General features: G+C 37.0%; 1 protein-coding gene across 3 annotated transcripts in view; it reads left to right on the top strand.

Annotated features, from left to right (window-relative positions):
* Positions 1-26,970, top strand: part of SNX7 (sorting nexin 7) — a 120,431-nt gene that overhangs the window by 8,690 nt on the left and 84,771 nt on the right. For all 3 annotated transcript variants that reach the window (XM_012458468.3, XM_012458469.2, XM_064370228.1), the window contains exons 2-4: positions 17,596-17,778; positions 23,364-23,474; positions 23,814-23,978. In XM_012458468.3, the coding sequence (XP_012313891.2) occupies positions 17,596-17,778; positions 23,364-23,474; positions 23,814-23,978 (459 nt within the window). The remainder of the gene's footprint in view (positions 1-17,595; positions 17,779-23,363; positions 23,475-23,813; positions 23,979-26,970) is intronic.

The raw sequence follows: 26,970 nt of genomic DNA, 5'->3' as shown, positions 1-26,970 counted from the left end.
CATGAGTTTTAAAGATAAAGTGTTATATTCATATCCTAGAGGGTTCTGATAATATGCTCTAGCACACTCTGAACTGATAGCCTGCTATAGTTTTACAAATAGCTAGTGTGATCAAAAGGAAACACAGATTCAATAACTATGTGGTTATAGTGTTCAAAATTTATTTTATTCGTGTTTATTGTGTCCCACACTTACCAAAGAAGATATGAGACCGTAAGTTAAACATTTACAGTTGAATCACCTTAAGTATATACTTTACAGTTTTCTCAATAAACAGGTAAAGAGTTATGTGCTTAGAAGATTTGGCCTATTTTAAACAGAATATTTGATTAACTTTGGATTGCGTATATCAATCAAGCTGGATAATATAGTGTTACCTGTAGTATTAATAAAAAAGACAATTAAAATTTTTAGCAAATACTGACATAAAACAATCTGCTTATGGTAAAATGCGGGGTTAAATCAACAGTTTTAACATTGAAATAGAAAAATATTATTATTTTTTGATTTTGAGAATGCTTTTATATGACATGCTCTTTTTTTCTTTTTAAATTCAACTTTATTGAGTATATTTTAAATACCATAAAATTCACCCATTTTGGGTGAATGATTTTTTTTTTAAAGAAAACTAACCAAATTGTATGACTATCACTATAAACCAGTTTTAGAACATTTTCGTCTCCCCAATATGGTCCATTATGCCTGCTTACAGTTAATTTCTGTTTTCTCTCTCAGTCATAGACAACCACTAATCTAAATTTTCTGTTTATGTAAATATGCCTCTTTAGGTAATTTCAAGTGAAAAGAGTCATATCATATATGCTTTATCATATTTTTGAGGTGCTTTCATTTGTCATGTTTTTAAGTTCATTTCTATTGCAAAAATGATTTTATATCATGGTTTTATTTTTAGGTAAGTTTTTGTTTTAATAAACAGAAGCTTAATCATTTAAAATGAAATATTAAAAAAAAAAAGTCTATTTAGAATTAAAATGAAAGCCTTATGTGTAACCCAAAACAAATGGCAAATTCTTGGTACATGAATCTTGAAAATTAGAAAAAAAATGAATCCCTGATTTGTTCTCCTATACTGACTCTGAGAAAAATGTGCATGTGTATTTTGTAATCTAATTGAACATTGAATGGTATCTTCATCAGGTTTCACTAGGTTATGCTGCAGTACAACCTTGAGATCTCAGTGGCTTGCTTACAATTAAATTTTCTTTCTTGCTTATGTACCTGTCAGCTCTGGCTAAACTGTGATCCTGTTCTAGACTTTGACTCTGTTCCATGTCTTCTTCATTTTGGGATCAAGGCTGAAGGAGTAACCCCTAACTGGGACATTTCTCTCCCGTGACAGAGGGAAAAGAATATGAGCACTGGTGGAAATAGGCAATGGCTCGCAGATCTTCTACCCAGATGCTGCCCTTGACCCAAAGCAAATAACCGGTCAAACCAATTGGGAGGCACTGAAAGTCACCTGGCAACTGGCCAGGAGGTGTAATCCTCTCACAGGAAGAAGAGGGATCATTAGGAGCAATCGCACCACCTCTGACAATGGTTCTGTGGCAAAGTTGCAGGCAAATGGCATCTTGGACCTTTCTGAATAAATAAAACCAAATTTCTAAAATAGAGTACTAAATGCAAGAAATAAAGTTTTCTACTAAGTATGGCATTATTCGAGTGTAATTGAGATAAATGGAGCTGCATTACATATGATTAATCAGCTCCAATTGGCTAATGCTTATAAATAGTCTGAATCCATACAGATGCTTAACAATCTCTAGTTGTGCAACAAATGTTTTACGTTGGGGTTTTCAGGTGTAACATTCATTTATCATAGAGCACTCCTCCCTTAAGACTGTTAAATAAAAGATATAAATACTTGAATTTTGACACAGCAAATATCAAAATGAGCTTTGCTGGTTATTCCTTCATCATAGTCTGTGTTCCAGCCATTTGTCTCCTTTCTTGTCCTCAAACATTCTTCCTGCCTTGGACCTCATCCTCTCCAAGTGTTTTGTATAGTTGACTCCTCCTCACATTACCTCCTCAAAGAAGCTTTCCCTGACAGCTCTATTGAAATCATTCTTCCTGCTCCCTGCAGCCCCTTTATCCAGCAGCCTGCTCCATTTTCTAACGCTTATTCTTCTCATCTGAAATTGTCTTACTTACCTATGTATTTGTTCATTCTATGTACCCTCGCCTTTCCTCTCAACTGAAGTATAAGCTTCATGAGAGCAGGAACTCTGCCAGTCTTGGCCACTATTGTATCCCCAGCTCAGTGCCTGACACATGGGTGACATCCAGTGAGCATTTGTTAAATAAAATCAAATTACTATACTGAGTGTTTTTTGTATGCACATGGATAGTGAGAGTGGTTGAGTGTTGCTATAAATTAAGAGATGAGTGATTTGGGGAGAATGATTATCATTCCTATACCACAAATTTATTCAACTGTAAAATATGGACACTGATAATTATACTTCCATCAGGTTGTTGAGAGGATTAAATGAAATAACGCATGTATATATTGCTAAGGCACATAGTCTCTGGCACTTAGAAAACTCTCAGTATTTGCTGTTATGGTATATCATGGTATATCAGATTAATGTTTTTGACTTGTATAAGCAGCCACTTCAAATTTGTAGTGAGGTCTTCAGAGGATCACAACAATATACTTGTTTCTGTCTTTAAGGAGCTTATACTTATTTAAGGGAAAATAGTGTGGCAATAAATTGATAATCTAGATGGGGCTATATATACATCATCTACTTAGTTAAGTATGGAAAGTATAGAAAAAATTTCTGTGGGTATAAAGGCTCCATGGAGATAAACCTTAGGAGGATAGGGTACTTCTAATTTGAAATAGTTAGAGCACATGTTTTTAAATTACCAGTATTTTGCTATCACCTTCAACAGTATTGTTTCTTAAGTGCTATAGTATATGCATAATTCCCTTTTTGAGTGAGTCCTTATATGTAATGTCTGCCAGGCAATTTAGAATTCTTGGAAAATTAGAATGTTTGGTGAATCTGTTTGAATCATCGACTGGTTTTCCTGATATATGTATAAGCATATATTGTCTTTTGAGAAATGCTCTGGCAATTTATTGGTGGAGTTAGATATCTAGGCTCTTTCTCTAGAGAATATAAAGACAACACTTTGGTTTAGAAGAATAATTGTAGATTACAATAAGACAGGATCCATTTTAGCCATGCCTATTAAGGGCACAATCAGCTGGTTGTGCTCCTTAAAACATTTCTGACTACATTCCTGAGTTGGGTCTGTAGTGTCATCTGTCTATAGGACATACATTAAACCTCTTCAGAAGTTCTAGTTAGAGTAATTATTTTTCCTGGCTTGTTTTGCTTCTAGTTAGTCATCATTGAAACACAATTGGGTAGTTGGCAGATACTGTGTTTTATGTGTGTATCCAGTACCCCAAACTTGTTTTAGGCAATTTCAGTTGACCTTTTATCATTTGTAGATTTAGTATTCATGGCTTTAAAATATTTGTGATATGCAGTAATATGACATATCGCTGAGGCACACATGCGAACTGCACTAATGTGCTGGAGGATGCACTTAGTGGGGGAGCCTTGCCTACCTTTCAGTCTTAGTGTTTTAGTTGTTGTTTACTTGTTCTTGTTTGTACATGGAGTAGTCTTTATTGTGGTGATTAAAACATTGATTTGTGAGTGTATGTGTCTGAGTGTAAAAAAAGTCCCTAGTAGAAAGGAAAATGCTACAAATAAGGAACTTAATTCTGCTTACCTGCCACTTGTCAAGAGGACTTGATTTTTATTTCTAAGTTTCATTAGAAAACTGTAAAGAGGCTGCGTGTGGTGGCTCACTCCTATAAGCCCAGCACTTTGGGAGGCTGAGGTAGGGGGACTGCTTGACACCAGGAGTTTGAGACAAGCCTGGGCAACATGATGAGACCCTGTCTCTGCAAATAATTTAAATAAATAGTCAGGTATGGTGGCTTGTGCCTATAGTTCTAGATAATTGGGAGGCTGAAGAAGGAGGATCTCTTGAACCCAGGAATTTGAGGTTACAGTAAACTGTGATTGCGCCACTGCACTCTAGCTTGGGCAAAAGAGTGAGACCCTGTCTCTAAAACAAAAAACAAAAATCAAAACAAAACTGAGAAGAAAATTAATGGACACTATATACTTATCTTACTCAAACATACCTTTTTAAAACTTTTTAGATGATTTTTATTATGGAATATTTTCATGCATATGAAACAATATGTATTTATAAAATATCTGTCTATAATAAATAGCTGTCTGTATAATATCTATAGTGTAAACCAGGAACAAGCAGCTTGTAGGCCAAATCTGATTGACCTTTTATAAATAAAGTTTTATTGGAACACAGTCACACCTATTTGTTTATGTATTGTCTATGACAGCTTTTACAATATAGTGGCCAAGTGAGAAGTTGTGACAGAAACCAGATGGCCTATAAAGAACCAAATATTTACCTTCTGGCCCTTTACAGAAAATTGTTGCAGACTCTTGGTAATCAAATGATAAAATTTGCATCCATGTTCCACCCTTCAGCTTAAGAAATAAAACATTCAAAAATTTTGACATCCCTGTATTCCCCTCCGTAGATTATCTTTCTCTTATAAAAAATAAACTAACAATCTGAATTTTGTGTTTATCATTTTTTTTTTTTTATGGAAGTTTATGTATGTATCTTGAAGTAATATATTTTAAAGATTTACTGATTTGGGGACCTTGAATGTTTTAGGACTTTAAAAAATGATACCAGCCTGTGCAAATTCTCCTATAACTTGCTTTTTTTCTCCTAATACTTGGTTTATGAATGTTGGCCATATTGCTGTATGAGGTTTTAGGTTATTTTCATTGCTGTATAGTATGCACACTCATATGCATATTTCACTGTTTATTCATTTTTCTGTTTCTAGTATTTTTCTAATTTCCAACAATGCTGCCTTGAATACGCTTTACTTCCTCAGGTTTTGTATGCTACAGAGCTCTGTACTGACCACATACATTTATTTATTCTTGCTTTAGATTTCGATTTAACTTCATGGGAAACTGAAAAAAGTGAATTCAGTGATGAGTCCCAGGGATCCCCTGTCATATTTTGATGTAAGATTATGATCCCTGTCATATTTGAGCTTATTGGCCATTAGCTTAAATCCTGGTTCTTTCACTTAATAGCAGTTGCAGTTTGAACAAATAATTTAATCTGAAAATAACAGGGGAAAGAGCACCTACCAATAGTATTTCTATCTGGCTAAGAAGGGGGAAAATATACTCTGCAGGATTGTGGTAAGGTTTAGATAAGATAATTCATATAAATCCTTCAAGCAGACATTGTGTACCACACATTTATTATCTCTATTCATCTTCTTCTTAGTCCTCTGTGATCTAAGGTGAGCTATGACCTCTCTAAGAAGTTGCAAGTAAGAATAAGAAAACTGAACCTCAGAAAAGTGACTTGACCAAGTTCACTCAGCTGGTACATGTGTAAACTTGGATTAACTTTATCACTGCCTAAATACAGAGACTTTTTCTTTTCTTATACCACTCTTTATTTTTTCTGTCAGAAGGGAAAATATGTTAAATAAAATTATGTGAAAAATTTCTAAGGTCTATAGCTCTGTAGTATATAAAACTTGAGAAGGACAAGCACATTCAAGACAGCACCATTAGAAAGTAGAAAAACGGGCCAGGTGCGGTGGCTCACACCTGTAATCCCAGCACTTTGGGAGGCCGAGGCAGGTGGATCACGAGGTCAAGAGATTGAGACCATCCTGGTCAACATGGTGAAACCCCGTCTCTACTAAAAATACAAAAATTTCCTATTAGCTGGGCATGGTGGTGCGTGCCTATAATCTCAGCTGCTCAGGAGGCTGAGGCAGGAGAATTGCCTGAACCCAGGAGGCGGAGGTTGCGGCGAGCCGAGATCGCGCCATTGCACTCCAGCCTGGGTAACAAGAGTGAAACTCCGTCTCAAAAAAAAGAAAGTAGAAAAACTAGAGATAGAAGAATGGATAAATAAATTGTGATACCTACATGCAAGGGTGTATATACTATGTAGTGATGAAAATCATGTCAAACAAGATTAGAGTGTTGTATGCCCCTTTATAGAATAAGACAGCGGCTGGCTTTCCCCCCAGTCACATTTTCAACAGTGTTCTACAGAAAGCCTTTCTCGTTTTTATTATTATTATAAGCAGGCAGATTGGAAGGATTTGTAAACCAAAACACAGCTGGTAAGTCTAAATTTAGGCCTATCAAGATGAGTGTCCTTCTTAACAACATGGTTTCTCAAACTCCTTCCACCTTAAGTTGCTTTTTTACCAGATGTGTCTGGGTGTGTGTGTTTCTTGTGCATCAGCAATTTTATTTGCATGGCCTTTTCATGCCAGTATTCTGATTTATCACACTTCTCACATTGATTTTTTTTCCCTGCGACTTGTAAAAAGAAAATAGCTGTTTGTGCACAGATGGTGGATGTGATTTAGTATTATCAGAGTAATTCACGTTATATTTATGAGACATTCCTGAGTAGCATTTCAGCGAGGAACCTTAGGGAAGGACGCCTCTTAGAGAGGTCACATCTCACCTTCTAACCTGTTTCTATTGGTGTTTATCACCTGAGCACTCAAATGTTGACAAACCATCATTTATTTTAAATTTCAGCTATTTTATTTATTTCAGTGGTAGAGTGTTGAGACCACCTAATTGCCTTAAAGGAGGATGGAAAAATTCTCAGAAATTCCTGGAGTTGACAACTAACCTGTTAAAAAAAAAAATAAAGAAGAATGGAGCAAGGATGAAATGTTTTAATTATGATTTCTTCCTTTTAGCTTTGCTTCCATATTCAAATTTTTATTGTGTACCATTTTAAGTGCAGAAATGTTGTGTGAGTTTGCCAGGGTTGCTGTAACAAAGTACCGCACACTGGGTGTCTTAAATAACAACTGTATTGACTCACAGTTCTGGAGGCTAGAAGTCTGAAATCAGGAGGTCAGCAGTTCATCCCTTCTGAGGGTTATGAGGGAGAGGTCTGTTCCAGGCTTCTCAATGTGGCTTATAGATCCGTCTTCTCCCAGTGTCTCTGCACACCCTCTTCCCTCTGTCCATGTTTCTGTGTCCGAATTTCCCATCTTTGTATAAAGATACCAGCCATAATTGGATTAGGACCTATCCTAATGACCTCCTTTTAACCTCATCAGATCTGTGAGGACCCTGTGACCAAATAATTTCTCACTCTGCGGATTTGGGCTCCAACATAGGAATTTGGGTGGGGGATATAATTCAACCCAAAACAAATGCTTATGATAAGGCCCAAGTAACAACAGAAAAACTTACACTTAATTTGAGAGTTTTGCAATACATTCCATTACCATGCTTACACCATTCCAATCCATTTATTTCAGTTAAGTTATTGAAGTGGTTTTTCTGACAGTGGATGTGTTGTTTTGGAGTAAGGATATTTATGACCATGAATTCTGGCAACACAGGCTTTCTTCTCTGTTGAACACACTCAAATCTCAGCCTGAAACCATACCAGGATTTTCGTGGTTTTATGTGTATGTGCATTTTCACTGTACTAGCTATAGGAGATTGGGTATTACATGTTATTTAAGAAATCGAGATTTGTCACACAGATGATTTTTATTCTGCTGTAATCTCTTGAAGGAAAAAATAAAAAGATATATTTTCATTGTTTAAATGACCCTAAGATAATGGTCTTATATCCAAATACTGAGAGACACACATCCATTATTGTGGAGGTGAGACCTTTGTTTGGAAAGGACAGATTTTTTTTTTTTTTTTTTTTTTTGAGACGGAGTTTCGCTCTTGTTACCCAGGCTGGAGTGCAATGGCGCGATCTCTGCTCACCACAACCTCCGCCTCCTGGGTTCAGGCAATTCTCCTGCCTCAGCCTCCTGAGTAGCTGGGATTACAGGCATGCACCACCATGCCCAGCTAATTTTTTGTATTTTTAGTAGAGACGGGGTTTCACCATGTTGACCAGGATGGTCTCGATCTCTTGACCTCGTGATCCACCTGCCTCGGCCTCCCAAAGTGCTGGGATTACAGGCGTGAGCCACCGCGAGGACAGATTTTAATAATCCATTTCTCCTGAAAAGCATCAACCACAAAAAGTTAAATGGAGTTCTTTTTGGTTAATTGTCTCTTCGGATCTTCCCAAACACTTATTTTCTTCAGTTATTCATGTCCAAATGTTAAGTCTTTTAAGTATTGTCAGTACATTTTCTTTCCTTTTTTTGAAGTGAATATAAAACATTTTAGATAGTCAGTTTTATTGAGGTTTTAAGAATGCTTTTGAGTGATTCATAGTAATTTAAATCCACTGAAATCTTGGATGTTGCTAAATTTCAGCCTGTAATTTTCTTCCTTTGCTAGATATCGAAGCATATTTTTATGACACCACACTATACTCGTTGGAATTGTGAGCCTTTGTAAATTCATGCAGATCTTTCCCACTCTACAAAAGGGTGCATTTCAAGCAGAAGAAATAGAATGTTAAATTATGTAGTAGGTAAAAGAAGTAGGCTGTGGTGAGTTGGGAGGGTGAGCAAAAAGAATGTCAAAGCACATTTGTACGTAATGTCAGTAAAATACAAAGTGCGTTTGCCCACCACATTAAAATTTGTCAGCTCACAGAGTTGCTATTTATACGAAATGGTTTTTGAGAGAGATTTTTGTACATGCTGATTACACATTTATTTGGAAGCTCTAAATTCTGGTTTTAATGGCTGCTTAGTATTTCATTGTGTTAGCATCCATAATTTATTATTTACTATGCAACCTTGTTAAGAAGGAAATCAAATATAATCCAAGGTATTCTGCCAGAATGGCCCTAGACAACTCTTTTATCCCTGTGGCTCTTACTGTCTCTGAGCACATCGTGTGCAATGTTGACTCTAACTATTTTAGCATTTTTTCTCATTACAAAATATAACATGTTTTGGAATATTTGTAAAATATAGAAAATCACATAGAAAAATATTAAACTAAACAGCAATCACAACATCTGGAATAATTCCTGTTAACTTTTTTTTTAATAGCTGCTAAATTCCCTGTTTCCCTCCCTGCCCATCCCCCCGTCATACACATACACACACACATTGGTGTTTGGTTTTACACAAATTTGATAATTTGCCATTTTTTCTGAATAACGTACTGTAAAACTTTTTCCAAGTTATTGTATGTTCTTCTAAATCATCTTTAAATCACTATATTGTATTTGATAATATGAATAGAATCATATCCTATTATAAAGATATAAAATGATTTATTTCACTAAATTTTTTTTTTTTTTTGAGACGGAGTCTCACTGTCACCCAGGCTGGAGTGCAATGGTGTGATCTCGGCTCACTGCAACCTCCACCTCCTGGGTTCAAGCAATTATCCTGCCTTAGCCTCCTGAGTGGTTGGGATTACAGGTGCCTGCCACTACACCCAGCTAATATTTGTATTTTTATAAATCAGGGACGGGATTTCACCATGTCGGCCCAGCTGGTCTTGAACTCCCAACCTCAGGTGATCTGCTCACCTTGGCCTCCCAAAGTGCTGGGATTATAGACATGAGCCACTGCACCTGAACTATTTCACTAAATTTTTTTACAAGGCATTTATTGCTTCTTTATTTTTGTGTGTCTGATTAATCTAACTGAAATTTGTCCTCTACTCCTTGGTCTAAATTATGCCTAACTGATCACAAATCTTTTTGTGATAATAGGCTGAACTTTCATAATCTTAATGACTATTCTTTCTTCAGTTAACACGTCCTATGATAATATCTCTTCTATTATTACATTGAAAGATGACCTAAATGTTACATTATAGTTCACAGAACTAAACTTTTTGTGAGAAGAGCCTTTAGAGCAGTGTTCTGAGTATTATTGATGCTCTGAAAGCATTTTTATTGATTTGGTTTGAGAGGAAAACAAGTCCATATTATGATTTTATCTTTTTTTCCCATTCATAGTTTCACAAAAAAAGTATATTTTCTTAAAACATCAGAATTTATTACATTGTAGTATATTAATGCATTTGGATCTGAGATATTTTGGAAATCATCATGTCCAACTTTGCAATTCAACATAGAAAAGCTGACTTAGTGGTTCAGTGCCTGCTTAGTCAATGGCAGAGATAGGACTAGAAGCCATTTTTGGCCACCTTTATAATGATTTTTTTTTTTTTAACTCAGTACTGGCCAACTTTGTTGCTAAGCTAAAATGGGCTTTATTGCAGATGTAATATTCAAATACATTGGTTAACTTTATAGTCTTTTACATAATAACAAATGAAACTTTTGATTCCAACATTTCTATTACTACTTTAGGGGAACAAATGTATCTAAAAGAAAAAGTATAGAGTTGGAAAACAAGTTCTTACTACCGCTGCAGAAATAACTCAAATATTCTATTGATAGTGTTCCTTTTATCTTTGCATGTGAAGAAACCATTATTTGAATTTAAAGTTTACTGTAATTATCCTTATGTTTCAAGTTTTATTTATAAAGAATCACTTGTAGCCCTTCCTTTTCCTTCCTTTCCCATCTTTTTCCTTCTTTTATTTAGACAAAACTGTTGAAGGTGACTGAACAAATCACCAGTGTTGCCAAATGAAATTGAAGCTGAGGAGGCATCCTGCATGGTTGGGGTTGAGAATGAGGCTGCCTTGGCCTGTGTGGTCAGAGCAGAGGAGCCAGCAGTGTGGTTGGGAGATTGGTTACATACAGGGGAACTGAGCCAATAAGTAAACATATTTGGGATAATGGGAACCAGGCTCCTGGCTCCTCACTGCTGGTGAAAAGAGTTATAAATATGGAAAAGGGAAACGCTAGACAAGCCATGTCATGTCAAATTAGAAATAGAGGTATATAATTCAGTTTTGTGAACTCTTGGTATTTTATATCTATATCTAGCCATAGATCTAGAGCTGTAGGAGTCTGTTTGTGCATGTGTGTGTGTTAGTCTGTTCTTGCATTGCTATAAAGAAATACCTGAGGCTGGGAATTTATATAGAAAAGAGGTTTATATAATTCGTTTATATAGAAAAGAGGTTCATTTTGGCTTACGGTTCTGCATGTGGTATAGGAAGCATGGTGCTGCCATCTACCTCTGGTGAGGGCTTTAGGCAGCTTACAGTTGTAATGAAAGGTGAAGGAGAGCCAGCATATCATATGGCCAGAGAGAGAGCAAGAGAAAGAGAAAGATCCAGGCTCTTTTATATACCAGATACTGCGTGAACTCATAGACTGAGAACTTACTCATTACTGTGAGGATGGCTCCAAGCCATTTATGAGGGATTCGCCCCACTGATCCAAACACCTCCCACTAGGCCCCACTGCCAACTCTTGGGGGTCACATTTCAACATGAGATTTGGAGAGGACAAACATCCAAACCATATTAGTGAATATATGTATGTGTATATCTCATACATTTATTTCCTAGCACTATTATCTTGATTTGTAAATAACAGTCTTCTCTAAGAGTAATCAGAGCTCCTTGGATAAATGCTTGATTCCAGAGCTTGCACAGGGAAAAAACAAAATATTATAAACTTGAAAAATCTTGTTCTAAAAAGTAAAGTGCTCAAAGAATAATGAAGACGTATCAAAAGCATACAGGTGCAGCTTTAAGGGACTCTCACTTGTCAAACTTGGGACTGTTTAAGCATCAAAATAAATTATGATGTCAATGAATTATACCCACTGATTAAATAGGAATCTGTGAGTCTACAGTCATATAATTAATTTGAGTCTATAGTCATATAATTAGTTAATTATAGTCATATAATTAAACAAAGTAGTATATTCTTTAGTGTTTTTAGTGGAAAACCTATTGATATCAAAATTGACAAAAATAGCAATATACATATATACACTGATACAGTTTGGAGCGAGTGAGCGGGAATTAATAAATGAATAATGAACACTCAGGAAAACAAAAACTGGGCTGGCACAGTGGCTCACACCTGCAATCCCAGCACTCTGGCAGGATATATTAATCCATTTTCGCGTTGCTGATAAAGACATACCCGAGACTGGGCAATTTAGACAGGAAAAAGAGTTTAATGGACTTACAGTTCCATGTGGCTGAAGAAGCCTCACAATCATGGTGGAAGACAAGGAGGAGCAGGTCACGTCTTACATGGATGGCAGCGGGCCAAAAGAGTGCAGAGAAACTCCCATTTTGAAAACCATCAGATCTCGTGAAACTTATTCTCTATCATGAAAACATCACCGGAAGACCTGCCCCCATGATTCAGTTACCTCCCACCAGGTGTTGTGGGAGGCTACAACATGTGGGAATTGTGGGGGTTACAATTCAAGATGAGATTTGGGTGGGGACACAGCCAAACCATATCATTCCACCCCGGCCCCTCCTAAATCTCACATCCTCACATTTCAAAAACAATCATGCCCTCCAAACAGTCCCCCAAAGTCTCAACTCATTTCACTATTAACTCAGAAGTCCACAGTCTGAAGTCTCATCTGAGACAAGGCAAGTTCCTTCCACTTATGAGCCTCTAAAAATCAAAAGGTTAGTTACTTCCTAGATACAATGGGGGTACAGGCATTGGGTAAACAGAGCCATTCCAAATGGGAGAAATTGGCCAAAACAAAGGGGCTGTAGGCCCCATGCAAGTCTGAAATCTAATGAGGCAGTCAAATCTTAAAACTCCAAAATGATTTCTTTTGACTCCATGTCTCACATACAGGTCACGCCGATGTAAGAAGTGGGTTCCCATATTCTTGGGCAGCTCTTTCCCTGTGACTTTGCAGGGTATAGCCTGCCACCTGTCTGCTGTCACAGGCTGATATTGAGTGTCTGTGGTTTTTCTAGGTGCACAGTGCAGGCTGTCAGTGGATCTACCATTCTGGGGTCTGGAGGGCAGCAGCCTTCTTCTCACAGCTACACTAGGTGGTGGTCCAGTAGAGACTGTGTCGAGGCTCCAACCCCACATTTCCCTTCTGCACCACCCTAACAGAGGTTCTCCATAACAGCTCTGTCCCCCAGCAAACTTCTGCCTGGATATACACACATTTCCATACATCCTCTTAAATGTAGGTGGAGGTTCCCAAACCCCAGTTCTTGACTTCTGTGCCTTGTCAGGCTCAACACCACGTGGAAGCTGCCAAGGCTTGAGGCTTGCACCCTCTGAAGCCATGACCTGAGCTATATGTTGGCTCCTTTCAGCCATAGCCAAAACAGCTGCAATGGCTGGGATGCAGGACGCAGTATGGGGACCCTAGGCCTGGCCCATGAAACCACTTTTTCCTCCTAGGCCTCTGGAAAGGAAGGCCATGAAGACCTCTAACATGCTCTGGAGAGATTTTCCCCATTGTCTTGGAGATTAACATTTGGTTCCTTATTACTGATGGAAATTTCTGCAGCCAGCTTGAATTTTTCCTCACAAAAGGAAATTTTCTTTGCTATTGCATTGTCAGCCTGCAAATTTTCTGAACTTTCATGCTCTGGTTCTCTTGTAAAACTGAATGCCTTTAACAGCACCCAAGTCACCTCTTGAAGGCTTTGCTGCTTAGAAATTTCCCACCAGATACCCTAAATCATGTCTCTCAAGTTTAAAGTTCCAAAAATCTCTAGGGCAGGAACAAAATGCCTCCAGTCTCTTTGCTAAAACATAACAAGAGTCACCTTTGCTCTAGTTCCCAACAAGTTCCTCATCTCCATCTGTGATCACCTCAGCCTGGATTTCATTGTCCATATAATTATCAGCAGTTTAGTCAAAGTCATTGAACAAGTCTCTAGGAAGTTCCTAATTTTCCCACATTTTCCTGTCTTCATCTGAGCCCTCCAAACTGTTCCAGCCACTACCTGTTGTCCAATTCCAAAATTGCTTCCACAGAAGGTATCTTTTCAGCAGCACCCCACTCTCAGTACCAACTAACTGTATTAGTCTGTTTTCATACTGCTGATAAAGACATACCTGAGACTGGGCAATTTGTATGGGAAAAATCATTTAATGGACTTACAATTCCACATGGCTGGGGAAGCATCACAGTCACAGTGGAAGGCAAGGAGGAGCAAGTCACATCTTAATGGACAGCAGCAGGCCAAAAGAACTTGTGCAGGGAAACTCCCGTTTTTAAAACCATCAGATCTCATGAGACTTATTCACTATCAGGAGAACAGCACGGGAAAGACCTACCCCCATGATTCAATTGTCTCCCAGCTGTTTCTTCCCATGACACTTGGGAATCGTGGGAGTTAGAATTCAAGATGACATTTGGGTCGGGACACAGCCAAACCTTGTCACAGGCCAAGGCAGGAGGATAGTTTGAAGCCAGGAGTTTGAGACCAGCCAGGGCAACATAGCAAGACCTTATCACTACAAAATATTTTTTAAAACAGTAGGAGAATGAAAATGTAATCATAATTCACTGTATGGCTTGGCTGTGAATAAAAATAATTGTTTTCTTAAACCTGGATCTACCTTAAAATGGTGATAAATTAAGATGATGGGAGAGAGAAAAACATGTCTGTATTTGAGAAAAGGAAACATAGCCTATAAAATAGTTTCAAAGAGGTCTATACCATAATAGAAAATGAAACATGAGAAATGGTTCCAGATTGAAGGAGACCAGTGGTATAATGGTGATATAAGAGGAATAATGGGGCAACATGTTTCCAGCTTACTCTCAATAAGGGAAAGTTTTCTCATCCCTTCTTTTCTCTCTTTTGCTTTCTCTATCCTTAACTTTCTTGTATCAATTATAGTTTATCTACAGATGTAACATAGGCATGCTTTCTCTCACATTTATGCCATTATTCTGTCAGTTTTCTTGCCTTCCTTTTTTCCTTTGCCCTCCTTTGACTTCCTTTTTTTCATTCCCTTTCTTCCTTGTTTTTCTCTCTCTCCTTTTCTTTTTCCTTCCCTCCTTTGCTTACTCCCCTTTCTTGTTCTGTTTTCCACCATCTCTTTTTCCTTCCTCCCTTGCTTCCTTTATTGTTTCTCCCTGTCATCTCCTTGACTCCTTGGGTATTTATTTTCCTGGTCCGGTCTATATGGGCTGTTCTCTAGGTTTGCTGCAAGGCTGTCAACCTGGAACATTATCTTCCAGGGAATTCCCTTTAATCTTCTGTTGTATCTCTTGTTTTGGGATTCTATTTCTTCTTTCTTGGCATATACCCTTATTTCAGAGAAGTAAAGAAGCTTCCAAAGAATAGGTACGTGGGAACTTAGTTTTTGAAGTCTTCTATGTCTGAAATGGCTTTATTCTGCCTGTATATTTGAATGACAATTGCCTGGCTGTGTATAATTCTAGGTGGAAAATACTTTTCTCTCAGAATTTTGAAGACATTAGTTTATTATTTAGTTTTCAGCATCGCCATTTAAAAACTCTGATGCCATTCTGATTCTCAAGATTCCTCCTTTATTTTACTTACATTCTTTCTTAAATCTTTCAGGAAGTAAAAAATCTTTAGTATTATGAAATGTCATGGTGATGGATGCTTGTAGGAGTACTAACTATCCAACCAGTGTCCTGTTCATTTTGGGGAGACATGACAAACCCTATCAACCTAGAAACACTTTATGTCAATGATATTTTTCTGTCTCATTTTCTGGAATTCCTTTTATTTGGGCACTGCCTGCCTGGATCCTTTCATTTAAAAAAAATCTTTTCTCATTTTCCATCTCTTGTTCTTTTGGTTCACATAGTGGGACAGTTCTTGAGCTCTGGTTTTCAAACCTTCTGTTGCGTTTTTATATTGCTATCCTATTTTAATTTTCATGAGTCTCTTTTTTGGTTGGTGGTGTTGCTGTTCTCTGAATATTCTTTCTAAAAACAGCATGGTTTCATTCATGGATTTAATATTTTCTATTATCTTTCTGGTGATTTCATAGTTTTTAAAAGTGTTTCTGTTCTGTTCTATCTGCTTCCTCTGATCTTTTGTTTTGGTTTGTTTGTGACTTTGCACCAAATAATAAAAGGCAGAGTAGACATTCTGTGGCATGGTAGGGGCTTCAATGTAGGGTGGTTATGTAGAGACCTGGCTAATTCATTAGGGGACCACAACTGTCAGTTTTTCTCCAAGATCAGCTAAGAGAGGAAGCTTGCAACTGTGGTGGGTGCTGTGGTGTGAATATTTGTATCCACCCAGAATTGATATATAGAAATGCTCATTGTCAAGGTGATGATAGTAGGAGATGGAGACTTTGGGAGGTGATTAGGTTATGAGGGTGGAGCTCTCATGATTAGGGTTGATGCCCTTATAAAAGACCCAAGACAGACCCTCACCCTTTTTACCATGTGAGATTATAGTGAGAGGAAGCTGTTCTGTAAACTAGAAAGCGGGCCCTCACCAGATGCTGAATCTGCTGGCATCTTGATCTTGGACTTCCTAGTTTAGAACTGTGAGAAATAAATTTCTGTTGTTTGTAAGCTAGCTAGTTGATCATATTTTTCTTTAATAGCATCCTAAATGGACCGTGATGGGGTGGGAGTTGTACCTTCCTGCCAGCATTCTTGGGACCAGGTGCGGAGGGTTGCATGTCTTTTGGTCTGGTATGCAGGACTTTCACTTGATATCTGTATTTTCATAGGACCTCTCCTCCGTCCTACTGGATGCTCCTGAGTTCAGACCTTTCAGAAAGTAAACTTCCAGTGTTCTGCCAAATTGGGGTGGGAAAGTTACCTCATTGCATAGGGTAGGTGAGGGAATCTGAGGTTCTAACTCTTTTTTGTTGTATTAGATCTTCTTAATAACAATTGTTTGGTTTTTTGCTCTGTCACAACCTCTATGTCCACAGGTTCTTGGTGGCTCCAATTCTTGAGGCTTTCTGGCATTCTACATCATAAATATCCTTGCTTCTTCCTAGTTTACTGTTCTCTTCTAGACTAATTTTCAGTTTTCTCCGCACTGCTGTTTTAGTTACCACTTGACGATCAGATCTCCAATTTCCAAAAAGTAGTTGAAACATTTTGCTTACTATAGTTTTTTCTTCTTACCCTTGCCTGAGACCATTTATGCCACTATGACAAAATATCTGAGACTGGGTAATTTATAAATAATGGAAATTGATTTCTCACTGTTCGGGAGGCTAGGACGTACAAGATTAAGGTGCTGGCAGTTTTGGCATCTGGTGAGGGATGCTCTCAGCTTCCAAGATCGTGTCTTTTTGCTGTGTCCCTACGTGGTAGAAGGTGAAAGGGCAGAAGAGGCACTAGCTAGTTCCCTACAGCCCTCCTATAAGGCAGCTAGTACCATTCATGAGGGCTCTACCCTTATGACTTAATCACCTCTAAAGGATCCACCTCTTAATACTGTTGCATTGGGGATTAAGTTTCAGCATGACATTTGGCGAGAACAGAAACATTCAAACCATAGCAATCCTTGAGGGTTTATACTTTTCATTTGTTTGTTTCTTTCTTTACTATCAACTTTTGGGGTAAAAATACATGTTCAATATATCACATTTAACTAAAAGCCCAATAATCCTTTTTGTTCTTGATATATTTCATTAATATTGATAGCATCTATAATTAGAAGTTTAATTTTTCTATCAATATTCATTTTTGAATGTTTTATTTCTTAGGATGCCTCATTGATGGATATGAACTCCTTCAGCCCTATGATGCCAACATCCCCTTTATCAATGATAAACCAAATCAAGTTTGAGGATGAACCAGATTTAAAGGATCTCTTCATCACAGTTGATGAACCTGAAAGTCACGTCACTACAATAGAAACTTTTATTACATATAGGATTATTACTAAGGTAAATGTTGGATGAATGTTTTCTTGAATATAACTGCGTTTTTTGAAGTTTTGGAAGTAAGTACCTCTTCATTGTAATTCTCAACATTCCAGGATCTTAGCTAAATTGACTTTTAGTTTTTCAAACCTTTTGGCTGGGACATTGCATCTTATCTGCCCTTCGCTTGTTCTGTGAAATTCAAATTGACTTGAGAAATAGTCACTCATTTTACAGCAGCTGTACTTCTTAGAATAAGAACATCTAGGTTTTCAATTTTAAAAAATTATTAAGAAATACCTTTGGAAAAGATGGGCCTCAAGTTGTTAATAAAAAAAGAAAATAGTTAAATAGGACACAGTATTTTGTTTTAGGATTTCTTTGGAAGATTATAAAATATAATACCATTTGTTTTCCACAGTGGGGCAGGTGGCCACTTTGTCTCATATATGAGATATTGTTATGTGTGCAATAATTCAAGGGCAAAGTAGATGTTAGAACACAGATCTCTTTAATCTTAGGGCAAACTGCTGCAAAGACAGTTTACCTCAGACGCAATTAAGCAACCATCTAGTATAATCTGCATTTTAAGTCCTTTATTTAATAGCATTTTTAAAGAATTCTCTCTATAATATTTTGTTTATAAAGCTTCACCTTAGACATTTACACTTCATAAATGTAAAAGTACGTCTCTTTTTTTTTAGCTAAAAAAGTTCTGAACTATGTTCCTATAATTGCTTCTTAGAATAAAACTGCCACACTACTATTGGTTGTATTTCCTGAAAATATATGTATCTGATTTCTTCACTCGAATTCTTAAAATCCTTTCTTGGCCCCTGATTTCAGGCAGAACAAAGTGCAGACTTTCTTGTATGACATATAAAGAGGCTTCTCAGTCTGGTGCCAACTTACCCTGAAGACTTACTTCTTACACCTCACATTTAGTACCCTTGCTCTCTACTCATGTAGAGCTGCTTCCGTTTTCAGAATATTTAGGTGATCTCTTGCTCTCATAACTTTGCATATACTTTTCCTTCTGTTTGCTGTGTCCATCCCCTTCTTAGACAAAAGAAATCATGTTTAGTTTTCAGTGTGCAACTCGGAATGTTAGATGCCTGTGAAGACTTCTCTAGTTGTTACTGTCCGTTGGCTGAAATAGTCATTCTTCCTCTGTTTTCTCATACTGTTCTGTTGAACTCTTAAGGAATGTAAAACATTAGAGTCAACACAGCAAAACATCAAAAGCATATATTTAATCCAACTAAGCTGTTTTTTTTTTTAAATCTATGAAACTGAGATAATAGAACCCACTTCTGTAGGGTTGCAGTCGAATAAATAATCAATGCAAACCCCACTTAGTAAGGTGCCTAACACATGGTAAGTGTTCAGTAATTGCCATCTCCCTGTATTTGAATAGATAACTATGTTTATTTGTATTTATGCTCAGTGAGTTTGTGAGTTTCTCAAGGAAGATAACTATATTTTAAGTTATCCATACTTCCAAACACAATACTTAGGACATAATAAGTAAACAATTTATTTTGTTGATAAATGAGTGAAGGAATTATCTTAACTATATCAAGATGTGGTAGAGCAAGACAACATGGAGTTGAATCTTGATTTCTCCCCTTCCTTGCTATGTGTCTTGGACAAGGTAATTAACCTCTCTATATTAGTTTCCTCATTTGTAAATAGGATAACAGTGCTAACCTCATAAAGTCTTTATGGAAATTGAATATGTTAATACAGGCATACTGCTAGGAATAGAGCCAGGTTTCTCCTATTACTACTGCTATAATTATCTATTGTCATTATCCATCATAGCAAATCAGTTGCAAAACTGAATTATTTTCCCATCACTTGGGTCTCTCAGAAAGATACTCTTTTTAAAACCTTATGAATTTCATTCTGATCACAGGCGTACAGTTCTTCTGAGTTTTCCATATTTACAACGTATTTTTTTTATTTATTTTATATATATATTTATATATGTATATATAAAATTGCATTTTAGGTTCTGGGATACATGTAAAGAACCTAAGAATATTTTAATATATTTGAATAGAACTTTTTTTTTTTTTTTTTTTGAGACGGAGTTTCGCTCCTGTTACCCAGGCTGGAGTGCAATGGCGCGATCTCAGCTCACCGCAACCTACGCCTCCTGGGTTCAGGCAGTTCTCTTGCCTCAGCCTCCTGAGTAGCTGGGATTACAGGCATGCGCCACCATGCCCAGCTAATTTTTTGTATTTTTAGTAGAGACGGGGTTTCACCATGTTGACCAGGATGGTCTCGATCTCTTGACCTCGTGATCCACCCGCCTTGGCCTCCCAAAGTGCTGGGATTACAGGCGTGAGCCACCGCGCCCGGCCTAGCAAGTCACATCTTACATGGCAGCAGGCAAGACAGCACTTGTGCAGGGGAACTCACACTTGTAAAACCATCAGATCTCATGAGACTTCTTCACTACCATTTGAACAGTATGGGGGAACTGCCCCTGTGATTCAGTTATCTTCATCACCTGGACCCACCCTTGACACATGGGGATTATTACAATTCAACGTGAGATTGGGGTGGGGACACAGCCAAACCATATCATATACTAAGTTATTTCTTTATAGTTATAAATGTTTTAAAGGAAAAATACTGGATACTATGAGCATGAGATACACCATCTAATTTGGAGGTTGAAAGATGGCTTCCCTGGTAAAATCTTAGTTTTGTAAATATTTATGTTCATGGATACTAAGGGTTATAAGGGTAAATGAATATACACATATGTACACTGACAGTCACTTATTTAGGAATACTTAAGAATGATCCAGCTGTAAATGATTGTATCAGGAAGACCACATTCCTGGTGTCTGTTCTTTTTATGGGAAATTACCCTTTATTGTCTAGGTTAGAGTATTGGAAGTGACTGTTCTAAAGATGTATTTTCTCTTTTGGAGATCTAGAGATGCATGTTCTCTTAGTATGTATAGGAGTAAGAACTAAGAGATTGAACAAGAGACTTTCCTTCTACTTCCTCTTTGTGAAAACAAACCTATAAATGCCTGTCATTATATAGTTAGGGGTTAAGCCCTGTTCTTGATTGGCTGAACTGACTATTAAAATTCATTTGCCCTCAAAAAAAGTTTTTTAAATTCTCAGAGTATAGAATAACTGTTCATATTTGACTGAAGATTGTTATTTTTGCAATGAATGCATTTTGGCATATAGTTCACACGAGTTCATTATTACTAAACTTTAAGTCCCCAAGCTTTTATGGTCAGACGTGAAAAATTGGCCACCATTTACAATATTGCTTCTATGGAAAACTGTATTTTATGTTAGAAGCATTATTTGTACTCCAAATGCACTTTATAAAATATATTTCTAAGTTGGAGATACGTCATCAAACCCAGTTATTCCTACAGTTAGGAAGCTTTTGTGCATCTTTTTTTTTCCTTTTTTTTGAGATGGAGCCTTGCTCTGATGCCCAGGCTGGAGTGCAGTGGTGCTATCTCAGTTCACAGCAACCTCCACCTCCCCGGTTCAAGAAATTCTCTTGCCTCAGCCTCCTGGATTACAGGCGCACACCACCACACCCGGCTAATTTTTTGTATTTTTGTAGAGACAGGGTTTCACCATGTTGGTCAGGCTGGTTTCGAGCTCCTGACCTCATGATCTGCCTGTCTCGACCTCCCAAAGTGCTGGGATTACAGGAGTGAGCCACTGCGTACTGGCATCTTATAATGACCAAATTCGTTCACTTTAGAGTAGACAATGATTCTAATCCTTGCTCTAGGGAAATTAGTCTTGTTCCAAACCCAGCTGATAATGACTGTTTTCCTTATCATATTCTTACATAAATATCTCTTATAACCCTTCAGGAGAAGAATGAAATCTTACAAGTAGGAAGAAGTAACACATTCTCCTGCATGCTTGCACGTATCCTCTGTCTTCTTCTGTTGCAGTACATTAGAGAATTCTTTTTAGTCAATGACAGAGTAATAAGGATAGACTGAACAATTATTTGACTTGATTTTATATCTTCTTGCTGGAATTTATACCAGATTGTTTTGTGTTTACTTAAAATGTTGGATATTCTTGAGGACATGTATAGCTCAATCTTATTTTAACTGCCGGGTTTTTTCTTTTTGAGTGCTTTATTGTTCATTATGCCAATTTATATTCTGAGAAATTGGTAGTGGACCTGTACATATGTACCCGGCACAAGGAGGTGCTCAGTAATACTTTTTAATGAGTTGCTGTAAACCATGTTTTGGGTGCATATGTATGTGTACATGCATGTGTCTATTTGCATATGGACATACATACACCAACCAGTCTATATTGTTAAACTGTGCTGGTACTAGATTTAGTTTTCCTGTTTTTACCGTTTCTGTATCTTGTACCATTTTGCATAATGGCTAAGATTTTGTAGTGTTTTGTGACCATTTAGTTTTCTTAGACTTCTGCATTTCATTTGCCCCACTTTTTCCCATTATAAAGGGAATGTTGTACAAAGAGACATTATATGATATTCTGAACATTCATTTTAAGAGAATGAACTTTGGAAAGTATAGCTTTCATAGACCTTATTTTATAACAATGAAGATTGCATCTTATGACTTGGACTATTTAATTTTACAATTGTGTCCATCTGTGTGGGTGATTGATATTTCTGGTGAGTGTGAAATATATTTGCAATGTGTTATTCCATCTTTACTTCTGCAGGAAAATCTCAACCTAAACATTCTGCATTTAATTTTTAGTATGCAAAAATTCAGTTAAATAAGATATTGGTGTGAGTGACTATTTTCTTATGAGAGGTGAGTATGCATTAGATGAATTCATATTTTTGTCTTTTACTTGGGACTCAGGCAGTAGAAATGAGGTTGATACTGTACCTATGTTCTTCTTGTCATATGTGTTGGCATGGATTTTTGGTTTGTTGAGAACTGATATTTTAATGTATTTGCTTAATTTTTAGAAGTTTAGGCATATAACTCAAAATAAAATTCCTTGAGAAATGACAGGAAGATTTTCTTTTCACATCAAATGTCTATTAATTACATCTTTTAAAACAGTGGTAAAATCACTTTGTAAAATGTTAGAACTTTCGTATACCAAAAGCAAATCCTAGCACAGCAATTCATTTGAGCAAATTCCAAGAAAACATTTTTCTCAGTTACATTCAGGTTATTTTCCAAATTGCAAAAATAGGACTTTCCTCAAATTCTGAATTCTAATCATCTCGAGAAAAGAAATATATTTGAAACCTAAATTCAGAACACACTTTCTTGTTAGCAAGAAAGTCATGCCAAAGATAATAGTAGTTAAAATCTTGTGGAAGGCAGATGGTTGTTGTAAGACAGATTTTTCAGTTTGGATTTTAAATTTAAGTATGATATTTGCTTTCTTTCTGGAAACACTGGAAAGTTTGCTTTGTTTCATCTGCTACATGAATAGATGACAAAAAAAATTACAGGCTGACAAACACTGAATAATTAGGATTTGTTAATTTTTCTTAGAGACCCATTTATTTCACAATGTCTAAAATAACATTAGGCAAATATCTTCTGTCTTCTATTGCATGTGCTGTTATTTTCTCCTGCTTTCTTCAGACATCTCGTGGGGAATTTGACTCCAGTGAATTTGAAGTTAGGAGACGGTATCAAGATTTCCTTTGGTTGAAGGGAAAACTGGAAGAAGCACACCCCACTGTGATTATTCCTGTAAGTTTGCAAATTTTTTTTCATAGAATAGCTACCAGTTTTCTAGTGAGTCTTTTAGAATGCCTAAAACCTAATTTCAGACCTTAAGTTCACTGTAATTCATTTATCTTAGGAACATTATTTCTAAATGCTTTAATCTATGTACACATTTTAAAAAAATCTTCATAATGTGTTATGATTTCTCAGTTTTGGTTCTAACATTGTGAATTTTTTAAAAATTATTTTTATAAGAAATGGTTAGATGTTCAACTAGTCTTCCAAAAGGGGAAAACATAGAATTCCTTATAAACCTGTGGCACATAATACTCAGATACCTTTTTTATTTTCTTTTTGCCTTAGCCATTGCCAGAAAAGTTTATGGTAAAAGGAATGGTGGAACGCTTTAATGATGACTTCATTGAGACGCGCAGGAAAGCTTTACATAAATTTTTGAACCGAATTGCTGATCATCCAACTTTAACATTTAATGAAGACTTCAAAATTTTTCTCACTGCACAAGCTTGGGTAACTAATTTTTATTTATACAGTCTTTGGGTGTCTGTATCTTTGTATTCTTCCTCTTGTCTGCCTTTACAAATCAGGCAGTGGCGTACTTGAATTGAGATGGAATTTTTCAGAAACACTGGAGAGTTATCCTTCAGATATAACCCAGTGTCAAGTTACATATAAGCATTACAGAAGTCTTGTATCTTTTTCCTATATATATGCGCGCATGTGCGCACGCGCGCGCACACACATTAATTTTGTTGGTAAAGTTTGTTTTAATGTCAGGGTGCTTCTTGCATAAATAGCAAATGCTGAACAGATATAAATATATTTCTTTCATTGACACTATTGCTGACCCTTGAACAACATGGGGGTTAGGGGAGCCAACGCTTTATGAAGTTGAAAATCCAAATATAACTTTTCAGTCCGCAGAAACTGAACTACTAGTAGCCTGCTGTTGGTTGGAAGCCTTAACTATAACATAAGCAGTTGGTTAACACATATTTATATCTTTTGTATGTTATATACTGTATTTTTGCATAAAGTAACCTAGAGTAAAGAAAATATTATTTAAGAAAATCACAAGGAAAAGAAAATACACTTACAGTATTCTACTGTATTCATTGATACCATAAGTTTATGTTGTCTGTTTACAAGGTGAATTGTCAGTCTGAAATGGAGGGCAACGATGGTGGCAGACCTCAATCTATGGTACTTATCAAGCAATTCAACTTTTTTTGTAAGCCATGACTTTTCTCCGCTTCTTGGGAACACTTCCAGCATCACTAGTGGTGCTTCATATGGGTCCCATGGTATTATTCCAGGTTTATAGTATTGCACTAAACACAATAAAAAAGTACATGGGAACCACAAGAGATCACTTTTTACTGCTATACCCAATTTACTGGAGAGATGAACTGCTCATACGGAGATGATTAGCATCACATGGTGTTTTAAGTGGATATTCACAATACTTGCGCTAGCCACAAATAGGAACAGGAGGGCTGCAAAAATAGTACAATAGTACAGTGTGCACTGTAGTTAATTTTAAACAGTTATGATTTAATACTGCATCTTTATGTTTGTTTACATTTCTCTGAACTGCAAATGGTGGCATGTGAGTCAAAATATGTGCATACATTTTGATAAATTTTAACTTTTTATAATAGATTTATATATTAGGGTAGTAAATGATAGACTAGTATCTACATATATTTTGTGCATTCATGACATACCTTTCTCTGAGTTTTTTCTGTATTTCTGGGCTACGTGGTTTGTGAGTTTTTTTTAACTGTCACAAATCTCAAAAAAATTTTCCAATATATTTACTGAAAAAAGTCCGCATGTGGCTGGGCTCAGTGGCCCATGCCTGTAATCGCAGCACTTCGGGAGGCTGAGGTGAGCGGATCACAAGGTCAAGAGATTGAGACCATCCTGGCCAACATGGTGAAACCCCATCTCTACTAAAATACAAAAATTAGCTGGGCGTTGGTGGCACGTGCCTGTAATCCCAGCTGCTCGGGAGGCTGAGGCAGGAGAATCACTTGAACCCAGGAGGCGGAGGCTGCAGTGAGCTGAGATGGCACCATGGCACTCAAGCCTGGCGACAGAGCGAGACTCTGTCTCAAAAAAAAAAAAACAGTCCACATGTGTGGACCTGCTCAGGTCACACCTGTACTGTTCAAGGGTGTACTTTATTTTGAGTAATAACGGGTCAGGGCTTTTAAAGTTAGGATAAAAGTATTTATTGAATGGATAGATGGATGGATGGATGGTTGGATAGATAGATAATATAATCTCCTTTTCTTTTAATTAAGTGGGGGAGTGTCTAATTTCTAATACAGAAACTTTATCTGTTCTACTTGTTTTTTCTTTTATTCTGTAAAGCTATAACTCAACAAGAAAGATACCAGATAGGACAAAGGGTCAATATTAAACAGTACTGAAAAATGTTGGATTTTATATCTCTCAGTTGTTGCCAGCGGTAGAAACTAAAAAGTTGTTTATTTCAATCTTGACAGTCCTGCTCTATGGAAGCCCTTTGTGACTTATGTGAAATGAATATGTGGCCTGACTTAAGAACCTTAGAAGTGTTAGAAATATTCTCCACAGTCAACAGTTTCAGTAACAGCTTGCCGGTTGTGATGTGCGCTGTCTCTGATAATGTTTACTCTTATCAAATGAGGCCATAGAACTCTTGGATGGATGTGTTGCCTGGTCAAGGATGGCATCTGTTATTTGCACACAAAAAAAAATCACACTGAATTGGAAATAAACAAGTTTACTTTGTATGTATTATTGTCTGTAAGATATTCAAGAAAGGAAAGCTGGAGGAAGATAGAATGTGCTATTTAGTATTTGGGTAAATAATAGATCATATTTTTATCTGTAGTTTAGGTAGTCAGTAGTATTTTATCTGATCCCAAGCTTGTGTTTCAACAAGGGCCAGAACAGTTATCAGGATCCCCTGTGCTTTTTTGTTTTCATTTGTTCTTTTATGCCATGCTTCTGAAGGGATATGATTGTGTGTGGTGTATTCTTTTTTTTTTTTTTTTTTTTTGAGACGGAGTTTTGCTCTTGATACCCAGGCTGGAGTGCAATGGCGCGATCTCGGCTCACCGCAACCTCCGCCTCCTGGGTTCAGGCAATTCTCCTGCCTCAGCCTCCTGAGTAGCTGGGATTACAGGCACGCGCCACCGTGCCCAGCTAATTTTTTGTATTAGTAGAGACGGGGTTTCACCATGTTGACCAGGATGGTCTCGATCTCTTGACCTCGTGATCCACCCGCCTCGGCCTCCCAAGGTGTATTCTTTTGTAGCATTTCTTCTATTAATTTTGCAAGTCTACAGTTGTGCCTCCTAGGTTAAGTATGAAATAACTGGTTACCTATTTTATTAAACATTTTCTCTGTAGCCAGCCAGCTAGTGAAGGTGGTGTCACAGTTTACCCACTTCATTTGGTTGAAGCACTATGGTCAGGTAGTGTCTACTTACAAACTATCCCAATGACT

Source organism: Aotus nancymaae, unplaced genomic scaffold (assembly GCF_030222135.1).
Source record: "Aotus nancymaae isolate 86718 unplaced genomic scaffold, 86718_ANA_hifiasm-v0.15.2.pri h1tg000103l, whole genome shotgun sequence".
Classification (NCBI taxonomy): Eukaryota; Metazoa; Chordata; class Mammalia; order Primates; family Aotidae; genus Aotus; species Aotus nancymaae.
Note: the sequence above shows the minus strand (reverse complement) of the source record. Positions and strands in the feature narration are given on the sequence as shown.